General features: G+C 35.6%; 3 protein-coding genes across 4 annotated transcripts; 1 reads left to right on the plus strand and 2 right to left on the minus strand.

Annotated features, from left to right (window-relative positions):
* Window positions 1-451: 451 nt before the first annotated feature.
* Window positions 452-1,058, plus strand: LOC110695107. Its single transcript, XM_021872322.1, has 2 exons — window positions 452-636; window positions 718-1,058. Exons 1-2 carry the CDS (start codon window positions 538-540, stop codon window positions 832-834), a joined length of 216 nt encoding a protein of 71 aa, XP_021728014.1. The 5' UTR covers window positions 452-537; the 3' UTR covers window positions 835-1,058.
* Window positions 1,059-1,272: 214 nt separating this feature from the next.
* On the minus strand, window positions 1,273-11,782 carry LOC110695106 (gamma aminobutyrate transaminase 3, chloroplastic-like). 2 transcript variants are annotated; one of them, XM_021872321.1, is made up of 20 exons: window positions 11,628-11,768; window positions 9,951-9,995; window positions 9,329-9,438; window positions 8,809-8,893; window positions 8,568-8,640; window positions 8,064-8,161; window positions 6,409-6,501; window positions 5,620-5,693; window positions 5,503-5,541; window positions 5,331-5,419; window positions 5,165-5,241; window positions 4,975-5,049; window positions 3,678-3,725; window positions 3,473-3,556; window positions 3,311-3,398; window positions 3,117-3,195; window positions 2,181-2,271; window positions 1,999-2,077; window positions 1,653-1,768; window positions 1,273-1,495 (listed from the first exon to the last, which is right to left on the minus strand). In XM_021872321.1, the coding sequence occupies exons 2-20, from the start codon at window positions 9,963-9,965 to the stop codon at window positions 1,421-1,423; spliced, it is 1,488 nt and encodes a 495-aa protein (XP_021728013.1). In that variant the 5' UTR covers window positions 9,966-9,995; window positions 11,628-11,768; the 3' UTR covers window positions 1,273-1,420. The 2 variants fall into 2 exon arrangements, with proteins under 2 accessions (XP_021728013.1, XP_021728012.1); XM_021872320.1 differs by lacking the exon at window positions 9,951-9,995 and having other exon boundaries at window positions 11,628-11,782.
* A 1,209-nt stretch (window positions 11,783-12,991) lies between these two features.
* LOC110695108 (probable protein S-acyltransferase 19) lies at window positions 12,992-20,298 on the minus strand. Its single transcript, XM_021872323.1, has 9 exons — window positions 19,936-20,298; window positions 19,006-19,119; window positions 17,405-17,809; window positions 16,694-16,762; window positions 16,496-16,567; window positions 16,287-16,415; window positions 16,088-16,168; window positions 15,784-15,990; window positions 12,992-14,632 (listed from the first exon to the last, which is right to left on the minus strand). The coding sequence occupies exons 1-9, from the start codon at window positions 19,978-19,980 to the stop codon at window positions 13,565-13,567; spliced, it is 2,190 nt and encodes a 729-aa protein (XP_021728015.1). The 5' UTR covers window positions 19,981-20,298; the 3' UTR covers window positions 12,992-13,564.
* Window positions 20,299-21,093: the final 795 nt, after the last annotated feature.

A 21,093-nucleotide genomic window follows, 5' to 3' on the forward strand; every position in this document is an offset into this window, starting at 1 on the left:
GGAAGCGTAAGGGTTTTGAGATTCTTTCTGCTTTGAAGGTTAAAAAGTTGGTAAGGGGTGTCCATTGTACTTTTGCTGTGTCCAAGACTTGAGTATGGGTGAGGATAGGCGGATTGAGGATGTTCCTATTGTGAATGAGTTTTTAGATGTCTTTCCGGAGGAAATGTCGGGAATGCCACCCAAAAGGGAAGTTGAGTTTACTATTGACTTAGTTCCGGGAGCTGCACCTATTTCTAAAGCATCTTATAGAATGGCACCAGCTAAGATGAGTGAGCTGAAGGTCCAATTGCAGGAGTTACAAGATAAAGGGTGCATTAGGCCTAGTATGTCTAAAATTTTGGCTTGCTCCGCCCTATTACTCCTACCCTACAAGCCATCGTGCATTGGCAAGTGAGAAATGACAAATAATGGCGCACTAATAAAAACGAAAAAGTCATCACATTATTATATCTTTCAGCTAAAACTAATAAGAGCCACACAAAGAGGGTGAGACTTGAGACTTTGAGAGAGTCCAAAGTGGGAGAGAGAGAAAAAAAGATGGAAGGAATAGGAATGCAAATGGTGGTGCCAGTAGCAGCCATAGTAGCAGTTGCTGCAGTCACCTTTTATGCTGTTAGCTTTGCTGAACTTCGAGAGGTATTAATTTTATCCATCTCTTCAGAGTTTTTTTAGCTAATCACATGAAAAATGTAAAAAATGAGGCAATCTGTTAAACAGAAATCATTCAGAGAATACGAAGACAAGGAAGAGGATAATGGAATGGGATTTCAGTCCTCTATGAGCTCCCGAGAGCGACGTGCCCAAAGAAAAGCGAGCAAGAAATCCAACAATTGAGCTTCATCAACGCTGCTGCTCCTTTACTTAGAGTGGAATTCCCAGAAGCATGTACGATACTCTCTGTTTTAGGCTTTAGCTTTCGCAATCTGATTTACAATATATGCAAATTGTCAACCAGTACGATACCATATTGGTATCAAAACATGATATTTTACAGAGATATGGAGCACAATTTTCGTCGCAGACAACTATCTGCAAATCTGCAATCATCAACACTTATACCTTGCGTACAACCAGCTTGACTGAACTGAGTGATCTGTTATGTTGTCGAGAGGTGTCATGTATTACCGATCTAATATGATTTTACGAAAAAGACGCTTTATAGTAATAAACTAGTCAAATCTTTCATTTCTCCATTAGGGATACTTGTGACTTATACTCTATAAGTTAAAACTTTGAAGCCGGGATTTATAAAACAGTGCACTGGCACAATAATGGTCTGGAAATAATGCATTTATTAATTAAGGCATAGTACGGAGTAATATTCTTACAATGACTATTATGTCATCACAAGGAACCCTTAATTTACATAAGAAAATATGGAAGAACTTCATTTTCGCCATTATCAACCCAGCAAGGATCCTTACTTCTTCTGGGCCTTCAGCTCCTTCACTCTCTCCTCAGTGTCCTTCAGTGCTTTCCCATATTTGGTAATTAACTGATGTGGATCATACAAAGAAAATAATGTCGGTATATATTAAAAATTGCATTCATGAAGTCAAGGAATATACTTCCTAGATAATCAGGCACTGAAATGTCATGCATTGAATTTTTTTTGTTACAAAATTTAAAGTCTCAGTAGAATAGATGTTCACCTCATCAATTTCTCCCTCGGAGATAACTAGTGGAGGGCATATCATAATGTTATCACCGGCCACACGAACTAACATTCCATGCTTCTGGCACTGTGCCCCAAAATATGCACCGATTCCTGACATTTAAAATAATCAGGACTATGAGATGAATAAACAGATCAGATTAAGCATCTGACAAGGCAGATACAATAGTCATCATGCAAGAGAGTTTAAGACCACCGTGCATGAGGTAGTAAGATAAAACTCAAGGAAAGAGGTCATTTCAAGTATAATCAGGGATAGCTGGGGAAAGTAACTAGGAAATTAAAAGAAATGTACAATAAATAATATATAAAAAAAAACTTGCCCCATTCAGGAGGAAATGGATCATTTGGTGACTTGTTGTCCGTGAATTCAGTTCCAAGAATTAAGCCAGTTCCTCTTATCTGTAGGAAAAAATTACATAGTAATGTTAAATGCTGCTAGCAAGCAGCAACAACAAACACAAGCCAGATAAAGACCCAAGAAAAAAATAACACTAAAAGATACCTCCCCAATGATAGGACTGTCAGCATAAGTTCTAATTCCATCTTGAAATTTTGGTGCAAGTTTCCTTACACGCTCAACAATATTTCTTTCCCTGAAAAAAAGATGACATCAGCTGCTACCAATCGTTGACAGACATAACAATCCACAAGTACACAGTAATCATTTCAAGCACCAATAGCTCCAGAATCCAGACTCCAACACGGTGCCAAGCACATACATGTGGTTAAGTGGTTTACTGGTACTTCATGACTGAGAAACTAGAATTAAGGACAACCCAGACCTTCAGTCATCATTCTAAACCTACCTAATGCAAGAGAGTGTAGCGTAGCATGTAGTGCTAAGCTGATAGTGTGAGCAAGTCTAGCATGCTCCACTAATTAAATAGCTCTCTTGGGTACGTCACAAACATTTAGCAGTATGTTCAGCCAAACTGCAAGGTCGGTCTGCAACCAGGTGAGATAGTCACAGGACCAAATACCAACCTGCTTTGCTAGATGTAGTTCCAGTTCTCCAAAGTTTTTTTTCCTATTAGAAAGGCGCATATCAGACTCAGAGAGAATAGAAAATGCAGGGTACACAAGCCATGACCCATTCAAATGACCTTCCACATGAGACTCATACACTTACCCTTACATGGGATTGAAATATAAATTGCTCTACTCTTATTGAGCCAAATGAAATTGAAAGATGTTAACGCTCATCCCTTAGAAGTTTTGGCACAAATCCTACCCTCAATAAGTTGCTACAAGGGGTAAGAAAGATTGTATATTCAGATGTAACGCAGCCTCCAAGCCTCACCTTTCCAAGAGAAAAATAAGAGAGGGGGGTGGGGGGGGGGGGGGGGGGGGTGGGCGTGGGGAGGGGATAAAAAGGAGCAAATTAAGATAATGGACGATTGAAGATTTGTGGGGGAGCGAGGATCCAGGAAGATCATACTTGTACAACTTCAGTGCTTCGAGTGCAACAGCGCAAGAGACCGGGTGCCCAGAATACGTGAATCCATGAGAAAAGGAACCTACAATTTAATTATCAAAACCCTTAATCACTTCTGACAGAGTATTAAAATAAAATGTTTTCATAGAATTGTAATACTACTACTTCGTACGAAGTACATTGCAATAGAAACATACCAAGTTTGCTGCTTTGAGTGTTTATAACTTCTGAGATTTCAGGACTTACTAGAATGGCTCCAATGGGCATGTAAGCTGAAGACAAAGCCTGTAAAAGCAACGGAAATAAACAACCAAGTGCCTAAAGCACAAAGAGACCAAGAGTTTGAACAACATGCCTACCTTAGCCATGGAGACAAGGTCTGGTTTGAGGTTGTATTTATCAGAACCAAACATTTCACCAAGTCTTCCAAATGCACAGATAACCTACAAGATAAAAATAGAGAAGGAGAGGACTTTTGCTTGAATAAGAGAATGAAGTTCAGAAGTGAACAGCACAATAGTAATCTCCTCGACATGTCTAATCAAAAGGGAGGGTTAAATGTACCTCATCTGCAATAAAGAGGATGTCATATTTCTTCAATATCGGTTGAACCTGTGCCAAGTATGATAAAGTCAAAATCTTAAAAACAACATAAAAAATGCATAGCATCGACACCAAGGGTGCATGAGATATAGAAGACCACTTTCTATTACAGAAAGATAAAAAATAAATAAATTAAATTAAAATAAAATAAAATTCTAGTATCCCTAACCATATGTTGTCAATAAATTCTCACTCGCAATGTTTTGCAGATTTAGCTACGGTGCATCACAATCTTGGCATATAAGGGGAACCCATTGTAGTTGAAACATAGCTGGGAACAGTTTGCAGATCCTATAGTCTTTTCTGCCTCCATGTGTAACTTAAATCTATTCAAGGCTTCAAGCGCAACATCTCAAGCTATAATGTTCATACGCATTGTTGATAATTATATTGTGCTATGATTTCATTCAGAAAATCTATTCCTTGAATTTCCTAGGTAAATTTCATGAAACTGTGTGTAATACAATACATACCAAACCCAGGGTCCAAGATTTACCCCTAATTTCCCTAATATCCACCTGCCAATGAAACACTCTAGATTGAACATAAACTTGGGACGTGAAACTTTCACTCACAAAATATAGACTATAATCAAAACTTCCACTAAAGACTCATTTACCATAAATCATTGTTCTTTCCCACCACATATAACCCCTAAGTCCCTAACCCAACATGGCTAAGCTGATGAAGGTAGAGTAATGGGCTGTCGCAGTCAAAAACTTCCTTAACCTCTTTTTGCTGGCTTCACAGCATGCATACGGAGTACAGCAAGAATGTTTGCTCTTCAATTGATGTCAATTACAAGATTACATCCCTTGAGGCCTTTTCTAATGCAATCACTTCATTCACTCCATACAACCCTCTCTTCAAATTTTTAGATGGGGAAAGAAGACCTTCAGCAAAGGCTGATGAGAATTGAAGAACCCAGGTGCAAAGCAGAGGGGGTAGAGAACTGAGAAGAGAGGAGTATGGAGAGGAAAGGTATCAACAGGGGAGAACAGAAAGAGGTGAAGCCGTGGAGGGGGGTAAAGGAGATAAAAAGGGGGAAAAGAGGTGATGGGATCCAAAGGGTTGAGTTGCTGGTGGCTCATCATGACTCAAAATACAGGACAGAGAAGATTGACTTGTAAAATCTCTTTGTTTGTGCACTCTTATTACAGCTTTTACTACCAATACATATAACTTACAATTTACTCATTTAGGAACTTTTTCTTATTTTTTGAAAGGTTAAGGAGCCGATATATGAACTGCAGAATACCTTGTCATAGTATGTTGCCGGGGGAGGAATTACACCTCCTGCTCCCATAACAGGCTCAGCAATAAATGCAGCAATCTGAAGTGGAAAAGCCACAATATATCAAATTTAAATTAATTTACTCTGTTTCAGCTTAAAGATCTTAACAAAGTTTTCTTTGACTTCAAGGAAGTATTAATCGTAGCAGTTATACCGTCTCTGGTCCCTCTTTGAGGATAAGATTTTCTAGATTATTGGCCAACCTGGTAGCAAACTCCTCCTCTGTTTCACCTGTTACAAAAAGTGCATCATGCATAAGTTTAAGAAGAAATATAAAAGAAAGTGAAGATCAATCACAAAACCAAGAAGTCGACCACAACCTGGAAGATGATAGCGCCAATAATGAGGACAATCAGTGTGCAAAACAAATGGAGCTGGCAAATCAAATTGTTGATGCAAGGCAGGAAGTCTGTTCAAAAAAGCATATGGGTAGGTACCGCTGCATTTGACAACACAATTAAACAACTACGTAATATGCAACCGAGATCTTACCCTGATAAGCTAGCAGCTATTAGGGTGGAGCCATGGTATCTGTCAAAAGCAAGGAAACAGTAAGATTGAATTCTTTCAAAATGGAAATAAACTAAACATGGATTAGATGAAAATTACGATTTCGATCGAGCAATAAATTTTTTCTTATCTGGTCTTCCGAGTGCATTGTTGTAATACCAAACCAGCTTAACCTGCAAGCCAAAAAATTTCCTAAATCCCATGTTCAAGTGAAGCCTCATTAACTAAGCATAATCCGCATCTCAAAGAAATAACATTGTTTCAATGTGAGCAAAAAGAAAAGTAGCAGATAGATGTTGCATAGTGTCCTTTCCTTATATTGTCTAAATCGCCTCCTTTCCCTGGTGTCATCCCCATTACTTTCATAATCAGACTTACTGTATTTCCAAGTCGATCATAAAAGAGTAACTCAACCAACCTGACATAGAAGTTACCATGTGCAATTGGATGCTACTCTGTCATGCACATGTCCTGAGTGCAACCCTCTAACAAAGTGAATAAAGGTATGACACAGTTTGCCTGGGAAAACACAAATATAAGGATGCCTTGGCAGTAAGGTGCTTGGTTGATGATTAGTCAGATGTTATACTTTTGGGTATAGTGTTTCAGTATGGAGGTGCACTAAGACAAATCAATGAGGTCTGCTGTATCAACCATGTTTGACAGCTTTTAACACATTCAAGTTTTGCACAGATATGGACAGACTTAGCCACTTGGGTACAACCGTACAACCCAGTTCTCAGTTAGAGCATCCTTAATATTATCACTTGCTTCCATTTTTCTTTGGCTCCATGCGCCCAATATTATATAACTCTTCTCCTTCTAGGTCTTATAAGACATGACATAAACTTCATAATATCAATAGAGACACTCTCACATATAACTTACCTGAGTATCATTGGCTTCTGATCCACTATTTACAAAAAAAGCTTTGGCCATTTTTCTTGCTGTAAACATTTCTACAAGCTCCTCAGCAAGATCCTGCGAATTGATCAAAGAACTACTATAAGCACCTCCTTAATTGCACATTCCTTCTGTACCTTTAGTATACAACAATCAGGGCCAAAGATAAGCAGAGTGGATGCAGGATTTCAAGAACATGCAACTACTAGGACTTCTGCCAAACTTACAAGACACTCAACACAGATAACCTAATGTTTATGAAAAAGGCCTTGGAATCTAAAAAGTATTGAAAGAATTTAAACTAGAACTCTATATATAGAATGCAACAAATAAATAAACAAAAAAATACAACTACAGCAACAACGACCAAAAACAAGTCAATTATTAGGTATGGATTTGTTATAAATGGGAGTTTCTTACATATAGAAAATAAGACAATTGTACTTTATCTGGCAAAAATGGAAAATAAAGATAATAGAAGCTTCAAGAGGCTTATGCTGTCACTAATCTCCAAAGTGTAAAAAATAAGCTAAAGAAAATACTCAATAATATTCATCCTCCTCTCACTAATCTCCTTTTTTTATGGCATTTCTCAGTCCAATTAACCAACTTACTTACTCTTAAGGCTTAATCTGACAACTAAATATGCACAGTCTACACTACTGCTCCCCAATAGGTCAGATTCATTACAGGACTATGGATCTAATCTCCATCTTTCCACTCAATCAAAAGAATTAAGACTTTGGAAAATAAAAGGCCAATAAGTGGTACCAGTTACAAAAAAAGAAAAAGATTATTCGTTATCAATAGGAGTAATTAGAGGCTGGTATCCAATTTAATTTGCAAACAGATAAAATTTTTGTACTTTTCTCAAAAACAAAAATAGCTTCTTTCTTAGGGTTAAATTGAGGTGCAAGCTTGACCATTGAGGAGCTGGGTTTGAAAAGCACCATGTTTTTTCATTACTTCTAGCATAAATTGTAAGATTTGAGATTTAAAAATTAACAGAATATAATCTTCTAAGGTTCCACAAGTTTCTCAGTTTGACATTTGCAGTCAAGCTTAGCTGGAGACTGGGAAACTATATGTTGAATCAAGCTTGAACCTAATGACTCCCAACTATTGGGTTGATTAATTCCCAATCTAATACATGAAAGAACTGCAAAAACCACTATGGGTCTCTCACCCCTTCTGTACACGAACAAATGCCAGATATTATCAAGAATGACGTCCTAGGTCATTCATCAAAATCATCCTCCTTGTAAGCTTCCAGGAGTATAAAATACATGCATCTATTACACTTCGATTTCCTTCAGTATCAATAAATTTTACACTATTATCAAGCCCTAAATCCACCCACCAGCCCTAAAATCTACACAATTTACATTATTTTGGTAGCCAAACAAACATTTACCAACATACATATCTGGGCATCTGGCCTCCAAATCCAACCTCCTCAATCTCAATCCGTGATAATAACAATATAACATTCAGTAAACTTGTACTTATACATCAAATATTAACTTATACAATATGCTAGAGCATTAACTCAATATGTATATCAAAGGATGCTGAGTAATTACTTAAAAGATAACTCAATGAATGTTCTGAATTTAACAAGCTCTGTATGTAGCACTTACTAAAGACACTTTGGTAGTTCGATTCCAAAATGAGTGGTAGAATGGCAACTTATTCAACTGTGATGTTGCAGCAGAAACAAGTCGAGATTCATTTCCTCCTGCATGTTTCAGTCCAGGCACCGCACATGGTCATAGCTTGCAAATTGCGACACAAGCAAAGAATAGAGAAAAGCAGATATATGAACATCTGAATCAAGACATTGAAAGACAAAATTTTCAAAGCTCTGACTGCTTTTTACCATAACTAGTGAAAGGGCTCTTCCACTAGCAGAATCATAATGCAAAGGTTCTTCAAACAGATAGCCAGATAGGGAGTATGCTTGTTTAATACTCTTTAAAAAGTATAAGTTATACAAAAACCAGTTTATTGTTAACTAATTTACAGAAAACCCTAAATGCATATAATTGATTCAAAGATCACAAAATAAGACAAGGAAAAGAACACAGAAATATAAGTCTTAGGAAACAGCAATGAATCTAAGTTGTCTTCATCAAGATCAGTACCTAAGGCTGTGCACCACAGACCAGCAAGAGAATCAAGATATTTGTTGCCTTCAATATCGTACACGTAGCAACCCTGGGAGAAAATAATTGCATGAGCAGGGTACAAAATATATATATATATATATATATATATATATATATATATATATATATATATATATATATATATATAAGATAGCTTTTGATCCTTATTAATTCTCTAGATTATAATATGGTAAATAAATTTATGAAGAAGATATACCTCAGACTTATCTATCACCAATGGATGTGTATCAGTCGATTGACACCCAGCAGTGAAAGGTGCCAGCATATCATGTCCTTTGAAACTAAAATTACAAAAAAAAATATATATATATGAAAACATAAAATTAAATTTAAAAAAAAAAAAAAAAAAAAAAAAAAATTGAATGAATGTCTATTGATGTAGGTTCTAAATTTGACTTGCATTATTTTGATACAAGTCCAGGGTATTCTGTATGAGATGTGAAAATGTGGAAGAAGTACATTTTCAAAGGGACCAATGAAGCCAAAGAAAGATATGATGAAATTTTTTGAAGCAAAGCCTCTTATATATGAAGTTTTAGAGGGTAATTGTGTATAGTAGCAGCAACAGATCCATGAAACTGGCCCACAAGGCCACTAGTAGGAAAAGGCTTAGCTTGGCTGTATTTGTTATATTTGGTTAAATAATCACTCTAACAAAAGAGGCACCATCCTACACTCTATTTGATAAAAATCAGCATAAGTTATACAGTACAAACCTTTTTTTGCTTTCTGTAGTTGAGTCCAGTGATGCATCACTACTGGTATATCTGGCCAGATATAAGGCTCGAGTACCATTATTGACAGCATGCTTCACATTTGAATTCGACTGAAGATACACCATTGCGGAAAACAATAGTCCAGAATATTTCAGATGCATAAAATGAGCAACAGAGTTAATCCACTCAAAGTATAGACTATAATCCCTCCGTCCCACAATATAGTGCTTGTTTCTCATTTTTCATGGGAACTAAGGAGAATGGAGGGAGTAGTGAGATTCCTTAAAAGTGAGTACACATTTTATTTTATTTTTTTAACAAAAAATAAATCAGATATTACTGTGTTTAGAGGCATGTGCTGCTTGTGTTAGCCAGTCAGATTAAAGTAAAGACACTTCGTTAGGATTGCATCCCTTACATTTATTCTCCTTTAGGTTCAATGTTCATGGATTGAAGACAAAAAAGACAGACTTGAACCTTTCATCCCCTCCAACAAATCAAAACAACCATAGCCTCCCCTAAAAAAATAATAATAGTAATAATAATAAAATGAATCACAATAAAACTAAAATAGTTGAACATATCGTAAGGATAAAAAATTTATGCATCATTGCTTGCATACATGGCTTTGGTTCATGGCTTCCACCGCTTAGACTTGCCGGTGCCTCTGCCATTTTTTATGTAAACAATGTAAAGTTGAAAACCTAAACCTTAAAAATCCAAAAAGTTGCACCAGCGTATATTGAACAGAGACGGGGCAAGAAAGAGAAAGTAGATGATAGAGACAGAAATTTATAAGGAGAAAAAAAATTGTATAGTGAGATAAACAGGGTAATTTTCAACAAAATTATGAAGGGTATTGTTCGTATATCATATAAATTGAAGATCAAACAGTTATTTAAAAAAAAAAACAGAAATCTGAATAATATGAAGAAACAGAAGTCTGAATGTCACAGACAGAAAGTGAACTTAGGCACTAAAAGTGAATGCTTCAAGAAATTTTAAGGGGCTTTGATTCACAAGGGTAGTTCATACGCAGGCCTACAAATTTTTTGATGGAAAATGCAATATCTTAGAGGAATTAATAAGAGGGAAAGAAGCGAATTAGGATTCTAAGTAAGAAATATGGGTATGAATATATATAGAGAGAGATAGATAATATAGATTATACAAAGATCTACTAATTAGCAAACATTTTCTCTAGCATTATTGCATGTGCTATAAAATCAAAAAATAGTCCATCAAGTGGACCAAAAAGATAACCAAATCTTCCCCCAAAACGATGTAAGCAATAAGGTTGATACGTCTCCATTAAAAGTCACAAGCTGAACCAGATCATAACCTTTAGACTTATAGCAAACCAAACGAGTTTATATGCTAACAAAGATCCAATTTCAGCGAAATAAGACCAACAATAGACTATTTTCTTCATTAAATCGTTCATTGGTTAAACATCAATATTTCAGAATAGTCATAACTCATAAGCTGATCCTGATCATAACCATCAGACTTATAGCAAACAAAACGAGTTCATTAGGTAACGAAATTCCAATTTTCAGCGAAATAAGATCAGTAGTAAACTACTTTCCGCATTAAATCGTTCATTGGTTAAACAATCAATATTCAGCTCCACATGCTGCACAAAGCAACTCATGCATTGTATATACCTGCTCTGAATAATTCATTATCCACCTATTCAATCAATAACTCAGAATCTCCCAAATTCATCCAACTAGTATGTCCAAATTATAAAAAAAAATTAAAAAAAAAATTAAAAAAAAAAAAAAAAAAAATTGGATTTTCCGGGCATAAACAAAACGTGGGCGGTGAGTTCATCTAATAATTTAATTATATTGGTGATACATTGTTTAATTCTGACACAAAAGAACCTGTTTCGTCAATTTGAATCAATAATGGTCTTATTATTAAAGATCATTTGTGATTAGCTTTATTTTCTCACAAGGTCACAAATTTCCTTGCCCAAACAAGAAATTTCACAAAATTCAAAACCTAAATATAATTGACATCAAAATTCTACCTCAACAAAAATAATTCACAATATCAAAACAGACATGATCTTCTAACATTCATTATCAACAAGGAAAAAAACTGGAAAAATTATGTAGATAGGAACAGTCAATAAAAAATAAATAAAAAACAAGCAGTTGCAAACAAATTCAAAAAAAAAAAAAACATGAAATGAAAACCCAAAATTACGATCATAATAATATCAGAAATTATTGAAAACAGAGAATAATCGACTAACAAATTTATGAATAGGAAAATGAATTTTGAATACCTTGATTGCTTTGAACGTTGATTGAATCAAATGTCTCATTTTCACGGATTTATCTTAAAAGAGAGAAAATTTTTCAAAATATCCAAAAAAAGAGAGAAATGTTGAAGAGTTCAAGTTAGAGTATGGTGTACTTAGAGAATCCAAATTTATTGGGAATGTGCTAATTATATAAATTTAATATTTTATACTATGATTAGGAAATAGTACTATTATATTAGCTCGAAAAACAGTCAATATATCGAATATTAATAGTCAATTTTTAAAGTAAATGAGCTTTCTCAACAAAAAAAATAAAAAAGGGTAAATATGGAATCAATTGATATTGATTATTTAAGAATTGATATGTTACCATATGAAGGAAGCTTGTGTCATCAAACTTGATTCTCCTATTAATGGGTTTTATACCTAGAATCCAATGAGAATCTATCCACTAAAATGGATCATGGGATTTGATTGTCCTAGAATCAAGCATGGATTATCTATTCATGTACACAATACTTGGTACTCCCCTCATTTTTTTTAGTGTCATCTTGATTTTTGTGCCTAATTTATACCTTAGAAACGACTTTGACAAATGTTATGATAAAATAAGGTCATGTACTCATGTGGCCATGTGGGTATGTGTTGAAATCGTGTCAATGTATAGTTTTCGAATATCAACTTTTTTATAATATATATTTACTAATTTAGTCAAAGTTTTGAATTAATGTACGTGCCCAAAAAAATAGACACTTAATAAAACAAGGAGAGTATTATTATACTCTGTATTATGGTGGCTAGATTTATGTGCCGAATGTACATATTTATACGTAATGACGATATGAGATGTATAATTCTTGAATAAAAAAATAAAGTATAGTTTGATCTAGTGAAAAGCTTTGCATCTCACAATCATAAGGTTGTGGGATCAAATTCTACTAGATTCACTTTGGGATGGATAGAACCTAATCCTGCTCGAGTTGACCTAAATTATCAAAGTAAAAGTGTCTCGCCAAGGCGTCAATACGGACTTATTTGTCCAAACAGTGAGCCACTGAGAATATTGTTGTGCAACTTTATAAACAATGCAAAAAAATTAGCTAAATTGAAATTTATTTTATCAAAAAAGAAAATATTATCATCATCACAATTCACAAATCACAACCAATAACAAACCCCGACAAAGATAATCAGCCCTATATTAAGATTATAGGGCACAAATCCTCTTGTCCCATTGTGTGTGTGCGCGTGGGGGAGGGGAAATAATCTTAGGGCCATTTTATTTTTTATTTATTTATTTTTTAATTTCAGCAAAACCTTCACGTATTTCTGTTAAATTTTTATCCATAATCTTAGCAAAGGAATTGGATCAGACAGAAATTGCTGTTACTTAAGCTATCTCTTAAAACTAAAAACTTCTAAATTTGCAAGGAGATGCAGTTGCACTTCATTGCAAAGACAAAGCTCATTCATTGATAATACAAAATTTCATATATTAACACCTTTGAAGTTTTGAATGAATTTGAAGGAAATCATCTACACTTATCAACACAAGATTGGCGGTATTCAGGGAGCTTCCACCACCTAGAAACATAATCGAATATGATACTACCAACCATAACGAACGAGAGGATGGAGCAAGTAGATAAAGAGAGCCTAAGAGATAAAAGTGATCCTTGACCGTGTGAGAAGGGAACCCAGTATTGAAGCTGTCAAGAGAAGCCCACACCTGAGATCATTTAGAATTAGCAATGTCAATGTTGGAATAGATCGAGTTTGTAACTTGGCAGCAGGAAAAGAATGTTTGCGAGTAGTGCAGCTCCACTTTCCAGATTTGAGCATGGTGTGGCCGCATAAAAGCTTCATTAGAATCTCAATTCTGATCTCAAATGCTTTAGCTGGGTCAAAAAATTAGGCCACCTGAAAATACAGCCATCTATGAATATCAAGTCGAACAATTATCTCACACCAGAAGAAGACTCAGGATTCTGTGCAAATCCCCCTGGAACAAAAACAGGAAGCTGGTTTGATGCAGTATCCCTTTTAAATCTTGATTCCCGGGATGTATTTGGGAACAACCGCTCCTGACCCCGCCTGAATATTGAATTATTATCAGTTTTAGCAGCATCTTTTCCAGGAATACTTGGCCCACCAAAGAAAATGCTTTCCCCAGTGTACATCAACTTATCTGATTGCTGGAGTTGAGCTCTTGAGGAAGATGACTCTTCTGGTTGAGCTGCTGGCATTGGCATTGGTCTTCTACTGTAACTGTTAAAATCTACATTAGCTTTTGATGTTGCAATTTGTTGCAAGGATTTGTTTCTAGCATCTGTTGTGGCAGCGACTGATACATATCTCCCAGCTTCTTGGTCCCAAATTACAGATGTCCTTTTGACATCTCTAAGAAGAGCGGTTGATGCTGAGAGCAATAAAGGATCTGTACTACTTTCTTTCTGAAACTTTTTGTCGTCGGGTAGTGATGGAAAACTAGATACTGGATCAACGCCATGGAGGGTTCCCTTAGAAGTAGAAGGCTGAGCTGTGTTCAAACCAGGAATAGAGCCAGCTGCATTGAAATGGTTCAATCCATGAGCTCGTGGAAGAGGACTTAGCGTTACTGATTCATGTACATGACTAGGACTGCTGAAGCTACTCATGCTGTGGGTCCCAGTTTCATATTCATCTCTGCTTCCTTGACTAGGAGCAACAGAATTTCTCATAGAAGAGATTCTAAAGTCGCCTTTAAAATCTTTGTTTGCACCCATATCTGTACTCACACTACTTTGGATGCTTATGTTTTCGCTGGAACTGTAGTCAATAGCTTGCCGATGACGGTCAACTGGTCGCATCACAGATGATGAAGCCCTGGCTTTTGCTGCAGCTTTCATGACTTCATTAGGATCCAACTTGGCAAGCCTTAATGCACTGCGCTTGACTGGCTTTCTAGGTGCCTTGCTTCGTCCTGTTGCATCTGGATCAGTGGTCGATGGGACCATTCCAGGCTGCAAATGAGGGACAACTTCTTCCTGTTACACCACAATTTTATGAGCAAAGTAGAGAGAGACACCACTTTGAATGATCATATATTGACAAATATTGCAGAAAGATGAAACAAAGCACTAGCTTTGGGAAGTTTTATGCATTGGATAATGTGACGTTTGAACAAGTAAAAGTGTAAACTTGATAAGGTAATAACTAGTAATACATGTGGATGTTTATACAACTTTATAAATATCCTAATCTCTCTTTCAAGGTTCCTTTCAAGTAGAAACACCTGGCACGGTGGCACCTATTCAGTAGTTACCAAGTATTGTGTGAGGAATGGGAGCAGGCCAATGGGGTCCGGACCATACAACAATCCTCCCCCAACCCCCTTCCAAGAAAGCTAAGAAACACCACACCACGACCATCACTACCAACAACAATGTCAGATCCTTAATCCCAATAGGATGGGGTCGGCGGCATGAACCAAAGATTCCATCTCCAGTAGGCGTCGACAAATATCCTCCTCCATCTACACATTATCGAGTGCCATAGGCTCAAACCATCACCAACAACAACCAGCAAATTAGGATTCTCCTACTGGCAAGGTCAAAGTTGAGAAAATCTAGGAAACATACTTGCCACAATGCTTCAATATCAGACTATATATTCTTGAGGAAAGATGAGTAAGAAAAAAGCCATGCAAGGTCATAATTTAGTCTGAAGAAAGCAATTTTCCTATTCATAAGAATCATAACTCTATCTGCTCTGGCTGCTGAACAACCATGTATTTATATCATTTCCTTACAATCTAATACAGTTATAGATGACAATTTCAGCTCACAAAAAGTAAACAAGCATTAACTAACAAAATACAATACACATTATTCAGACAATCAGCATAACCAACCAGCTGAGATTCTCATAATACTGAATTTAAATTAAATTGACCCCTAATCATCCTTAAACATGCGATTAAAGATGATGTAATTGATACGCTATCAACACAGTGTTCTTGCAGAATAAAATATAACGTGGCAACTAATTTAAATTTCCAAAGTATTTAAGTTTCGTACACGGTGCCTTGCAGGAGAGTAACACAGGATATACCAAGAAGACATGGTACCTAAACAGGCTATCAATTTAAATAATTGTCATGTGAAGCAAGATCGCCAAACTATATTATAGACAATACCTGATAATCCACAAATACTCTGGGAGGTGTACACGACCAAGCCCCTTTGTACTGGAGGCCTAGAGAACTGCCACCGCTGAAACCAGTTGTTGCAGACCCACTTGGTGAATACAACTCATTTGGTAATTCATCATTGTCAGACGCTGCTCCTGGTGGTGCCTCACTCATAGCCCTCATAGCCACAACATACTCATATGTAGTAAGACCCTAAAGCCACAAGTGCCGCAGCACCAAAATAAGTAACATGTTAAAATCATTCCCATTCTAACCAGCATCACAAGGAAAGAACGTACTTAGGCCCTACCTTTCTCATCAGTATAATGTGGAAAAAGAACAGTTCGCCCAAAGGTATACAAGCTATAATGGAAACTACCGAGAAGAAAGCCTGCATGTAAAATAAATATTTTGATGAGGTTAAAGGAACACAAACCAATCCACATTATATATACAAAGTAAAATATTACATGTTGGTCTACAATGTACCCCCTTTTGGTTCAACATACCACCACTGTTGGAAAGGGGACAGGAGTGAAACCATTCCCAAGTCTGTCAATAATTTCAGCCTCCATACCTCTCCTATTTACAAAGTAACGTACAAACACAGCAATTCCAATTCCTGCTTCAATAACAAGCTGAACTAGCAAACAGCATAGTCAATAAAACAAATTGAAAAATAAAGCACCTTAAAGGAAACATATGCCTTAAAACATACCCAAATAAGACTTGAGGCCATCAGAGAGATGAATGTCATGTAATTCTTCCTTCCCACGCAATTATTGAGCCACTGACATGAATGAGTGATATGCAAAATTGAGCAACCAAGATATAAGTTGAATGTAAATTTTTCGGCTAGAAAAAAGAGGCTAGTGAATGTAAACATTTGACAGTATCAATGACCCAAGAAATATACCCGGCAGTGATGATCAAACCCATCCACACATTTATCACAGCTTCTACAATGCTTGCTGAACTTGCGTACCTGAATGGAGGCCCTAGTTAATAAGGAAAGGCCAAGAGTACACAGTATGGATTGTTCATCAACTCACTACATCAGGAGTTTAAAAATTCACAGTACAACAAACATAGGACATCATAATATACATGCAAGTGTGCAACTACAACCCATAGGACTGGAGTGTTTAATGCCCTTCAAAGCACTTTATTGAGATTTCATTTTCACATGAATCAGATCATTGAATATGCCCGTTATCTAGCTTCCTTTCCAAAAGTTATATAACATATAAAAAAATAGGACCAAAGATTCCTGATCGCAATATCATTTCTGGAAGCAAAGCAACACACTCAAACAACAAGACAGAATTCTAAGTGTTAGATATCATATGATTATATAAGATATTAAACTTAGGATTCTAATTAATGATTACACAAAAGGAATTCAAAACCTGATTACAAACTGGATTTCTTCAATTCCAATAGAATTCAGAAATGCATGAGTTGTGCAGACTATAAAGCACAAAAGTGCTTTAAATTTGTTAGAGACAGGAAAAAAAAAGATAAATAAATAATTGTACAATGGGCCAATACAACTTGTATAAATGCCAAAGTAGTAGCTATATAGACAAATAGAACCAACAAAGCCATGATTTCATAGACATAATACCTCAGCATTGCATAGTGTACAAAATAAAGCATCTTCTCCGTTGCCTTGCTGCTCCTCAACATCCTCCTCTTTACGACAATCTTCATGGACAAACAATAAACAGAAGATTCCTCCAATGCCACCACAAGAAGATCTTTTCTTTCCTTGCTGTACAGGATCACTAGACTTAGGAACTTCCTTTGCTGAACCAATCTTACTCAAGTTGCTTGCCATTGTCGAGCTCCTGGACACTGAATACGGTGAGGAGTGGCCATCTGTACCATTTTCATCAAATCTATTATGTACATCTTTGTTTGGTTCTCCATTGAGATAATTGTTGGGTTGATTATCAAATTTATACATAATTCCTGGGTCCGCAGGATTTATTGCAGTGCACCTCACGTAAAGAATGAAAACAATGAGTGCCTACACATTGACAGATTTAGAAGCATAAGGTGAGCAAAAGGACAGACGTATCATACACATGGCCATACAGAATAGAAGAAACGTAATCAAACAGTAAATTAAGTAAGCTCAAATTACAGATTTATAACAATTAGCGTGCCTTGAATAATAATAAAAATATAAGTAATATCATTCTAAGATCTAAGGAATTAGTTAAAATGTCTCCTGAATCCTAACTTGCGTATGGTCTCATTACAAATTGAAATGTAGGGATTCCTTAAGGAATGGTGGTGTAAGTGCTACTCTTATGCCCAAAAATCATCTGTCAGATATTAAGCCTCGATATCGCACAGTCTGGCTTAATTATCAAGCAATCTAGGCCCATATACCACAAACATATATTTTCTTATTTTACAGAAATGGAAACTGGAAAAGGGAACAAAAACTAAAAATAGGAAAGAGAAAAAATTAGTTCTAACACAAGACTAAAGACCATTGACCAATGGCTAAAAGAAGAAGCCCAAAGGTAATTCTGTAGCTATCACCCCAGGGTTTCTGAACTTCATTTCCCATATCACCATATGAAACAGCACATGTTTATCCCCTAATAGTGAGGTAAGATGGTAACTAGGATGACCTAATGAGTTGTGCCATAGGAAGATACAGATCCCCAACTACATAGCAACAACTTTTCTACCTTAGGAGTCCTGGAACATGGGTTTTAGATTCTAGCATCCTGGTTGGGGAACAAAAGATCTATACTTAATAGTAACTTCAGCACATTACTGCATGCCCTGATCCAGGAGACTCGCCATTAGAGTAGAGTAGGGTCAAACCCATTAAAAGACCTGATGCTTCTACCTCCGAACATCATGGCTTTTCTTATCCAGTAAAGTCAACAACATCAGAGGTTAATATTGTAACTAAATATGGCCAAGGTATCTCCTCTTACCAACAATATACATCCCTTGGAAATATTCTATCAACCTCACTGCAGTGCTCCAAACCAATGACCAGTTCCACCAACATATATTATAGAAAATTTAAATAGTTTCTATAAAACAAGCATCATAAGTTTTAAGTTCCTATGTATTGTTTTCTGACAAAAGCATCAAGAGTTTAAAGATGTACGTAAAGAAGTTGCAGAGCACTATGAGAGGAAAAATGGAAAATTAACATGATAATATAGGACTGCAGAAAAGCTAGAATAAACATACCACTGGAGAATAAATAGCAATCAAAGCATACTCCCATATTCGGCCTCCAAGGAAAGGTGCAAGGAAAGCATAGAATTCAACAACTAGCAAGCAGAATACAGTAATTGCAACAACCTGTACAAAAAAAAGAAAAACCAAATCACTATACAATAGATTATAAAGCACATATACAAGCAGTCTATAAAACATCTTGCATAAAATTCAACTTAGAAAATTCAATGGATAACAAATGCATCTTAATAAACTTTGCCAAGATCAATCCGTCATTCTAATCAATCATATTATCCTGTCTAGAACTAAAGTTCCGTCCCACCTAAGCGTTCGTAGCAACAACGAATACTTTAACTAGTATTAGGCGGGTCATCGCAAATAGCTCAACCATTAGATTAATGATTAGTCACAACCTCTCTATTATTCCTTTTGCGCATTCAATCACTCAAACAACTACTTCTATTTAGTAAGTCATATCCATATTTCCACTTATTTCAAGCTAGCATTCAACAGTCCTCAAGCAGCTAAACAGTCCATATTCACATTTTTCTCGAGATCACCATGTCTACTTGTTTGAGTTAGCACTAGCAGTAGTGCCAGTATTACGCTCGGAGCATCAAAAACAATGATTATCCATGAATTCACAGCTCCACACTACTTAAACATGATCAACGCATCAACAATTTTGTTTAAACAAAAAATAAACAAAATAAGTAACATTCACTACTCTCAGAATTTCAGTATTAAATTATTTGCTAAACAAAGGAAATGCAGACATAATTAAGCACAAAATTCGAGCGAATTCAAGCAGCAACTTCAAAATCAGACAAAATTACATCGAAATTACACAAATAGCTAAAAAATTTAAAATTAAACAAAAATTACAACAACAAAAAAACAGAAGAAAAAAAAAATGGACAAAATTAGAAAAAGACAAACCTGATAAGTATGAGCTGGTAACTGAAATCCATGCTTTCTGACCATAATTGTCAGCTAAAAAACAACTGAATTAGCAGGAAAAACTGAGAAGAAGAAAAATCATAACCCTAGGAGAGAGAAAATGGAGAAGGAAAGCAAAGCTGGCAATAGTAGCCTGGAAAAAGCAATAGTGACAAAAGGATTAGTGGGAAAGTAAACAAGTAAAGTATCAAAAAAAAAAAAGTGATGGGAGTAATAATTTAGAATCGACAGAAAGGCAAATTCAACCAAAATTAATGGTTTTCTCTTGGGTGGAAGGAACTTGTGTTGTAGTTGCATGTGGAAGATGTATATTGGAGGTTGACTCTTTATGGAGATGATGGTAATTTGGTTTGTTTTTGAAGGGTCACCCATGGACCCATGGTCGGTTGACCATTTAATTTTTGGTCCACTAGGAGTCGATGTTGAATTGTTGATTGACTCGTTTCGTTTGGTTGGATGTAAAATGTGTTTTTTTTAAAGATTTATAAAAAAATGTCGTGTTAGGTCATTTACCTTAAAAAAAAATAAAAAAAATAAAAACCTTAGTTCAGTGTAAGGGGCTGTTAAGTTCGCCTTATTTTCACTCATTTCAGGTCAAGTTCAAATAAGTTTTGTTAAGTTTAGATAAGTTCAATTCAGAAAATATAAGTTCTAATAAGAGTTGTCCAAGTTCAAATTACAACTAAAATAAGTTTTAATAAGGTCTAAAAAGTTCATATAAAATCAAATAAGTTTAAATAAGTAAAAATCAGGTGAATATAACACACCCTTAATAATTTCAATTTAGTAAAAACAGTAAGTTCAAACAAGAAATATAGTAGAGAATCGGCAAAAATAATGTGAAATGAACATTGAACAGGGCCTCAGTGTTATATAATATTGGTTGAATGTAAGTAATGATAATGTAGAGGTTTGAAGGCAATTGAGTTATAATAAAAAATTTAAAAACATTTGCTGTTGTATATTTAGATGTATTATTGCGCAATCTTCTTAAGACGAAATTAGCAGTAAAATTGTAAAAATATTAAGTTTAAACAAGTTACAATATGTTACTACAATAAGTTAGAGATAGATATAGTCACATAAGTCATTAAAGGTTAATAAATAACACCCTAATAATGAGTTTGACAAACAAAA

The sequence above is a fragment of the Chenopodium quinoa genome, unplaced genomic scaffold (assembly GCF_001683475.1).
Source record: "Chenopodium quinoa cultivar QQ74 unplaced genomic scaffold, ASM168347v1, whole genome shotgun sequence".
NCBI lineage: Eukaryota > Viridiplantae > Streptophyta > Magnoliopsida > Caryophyllales > Amaranthaceae > Chenopodium > Chenopodium quinoa.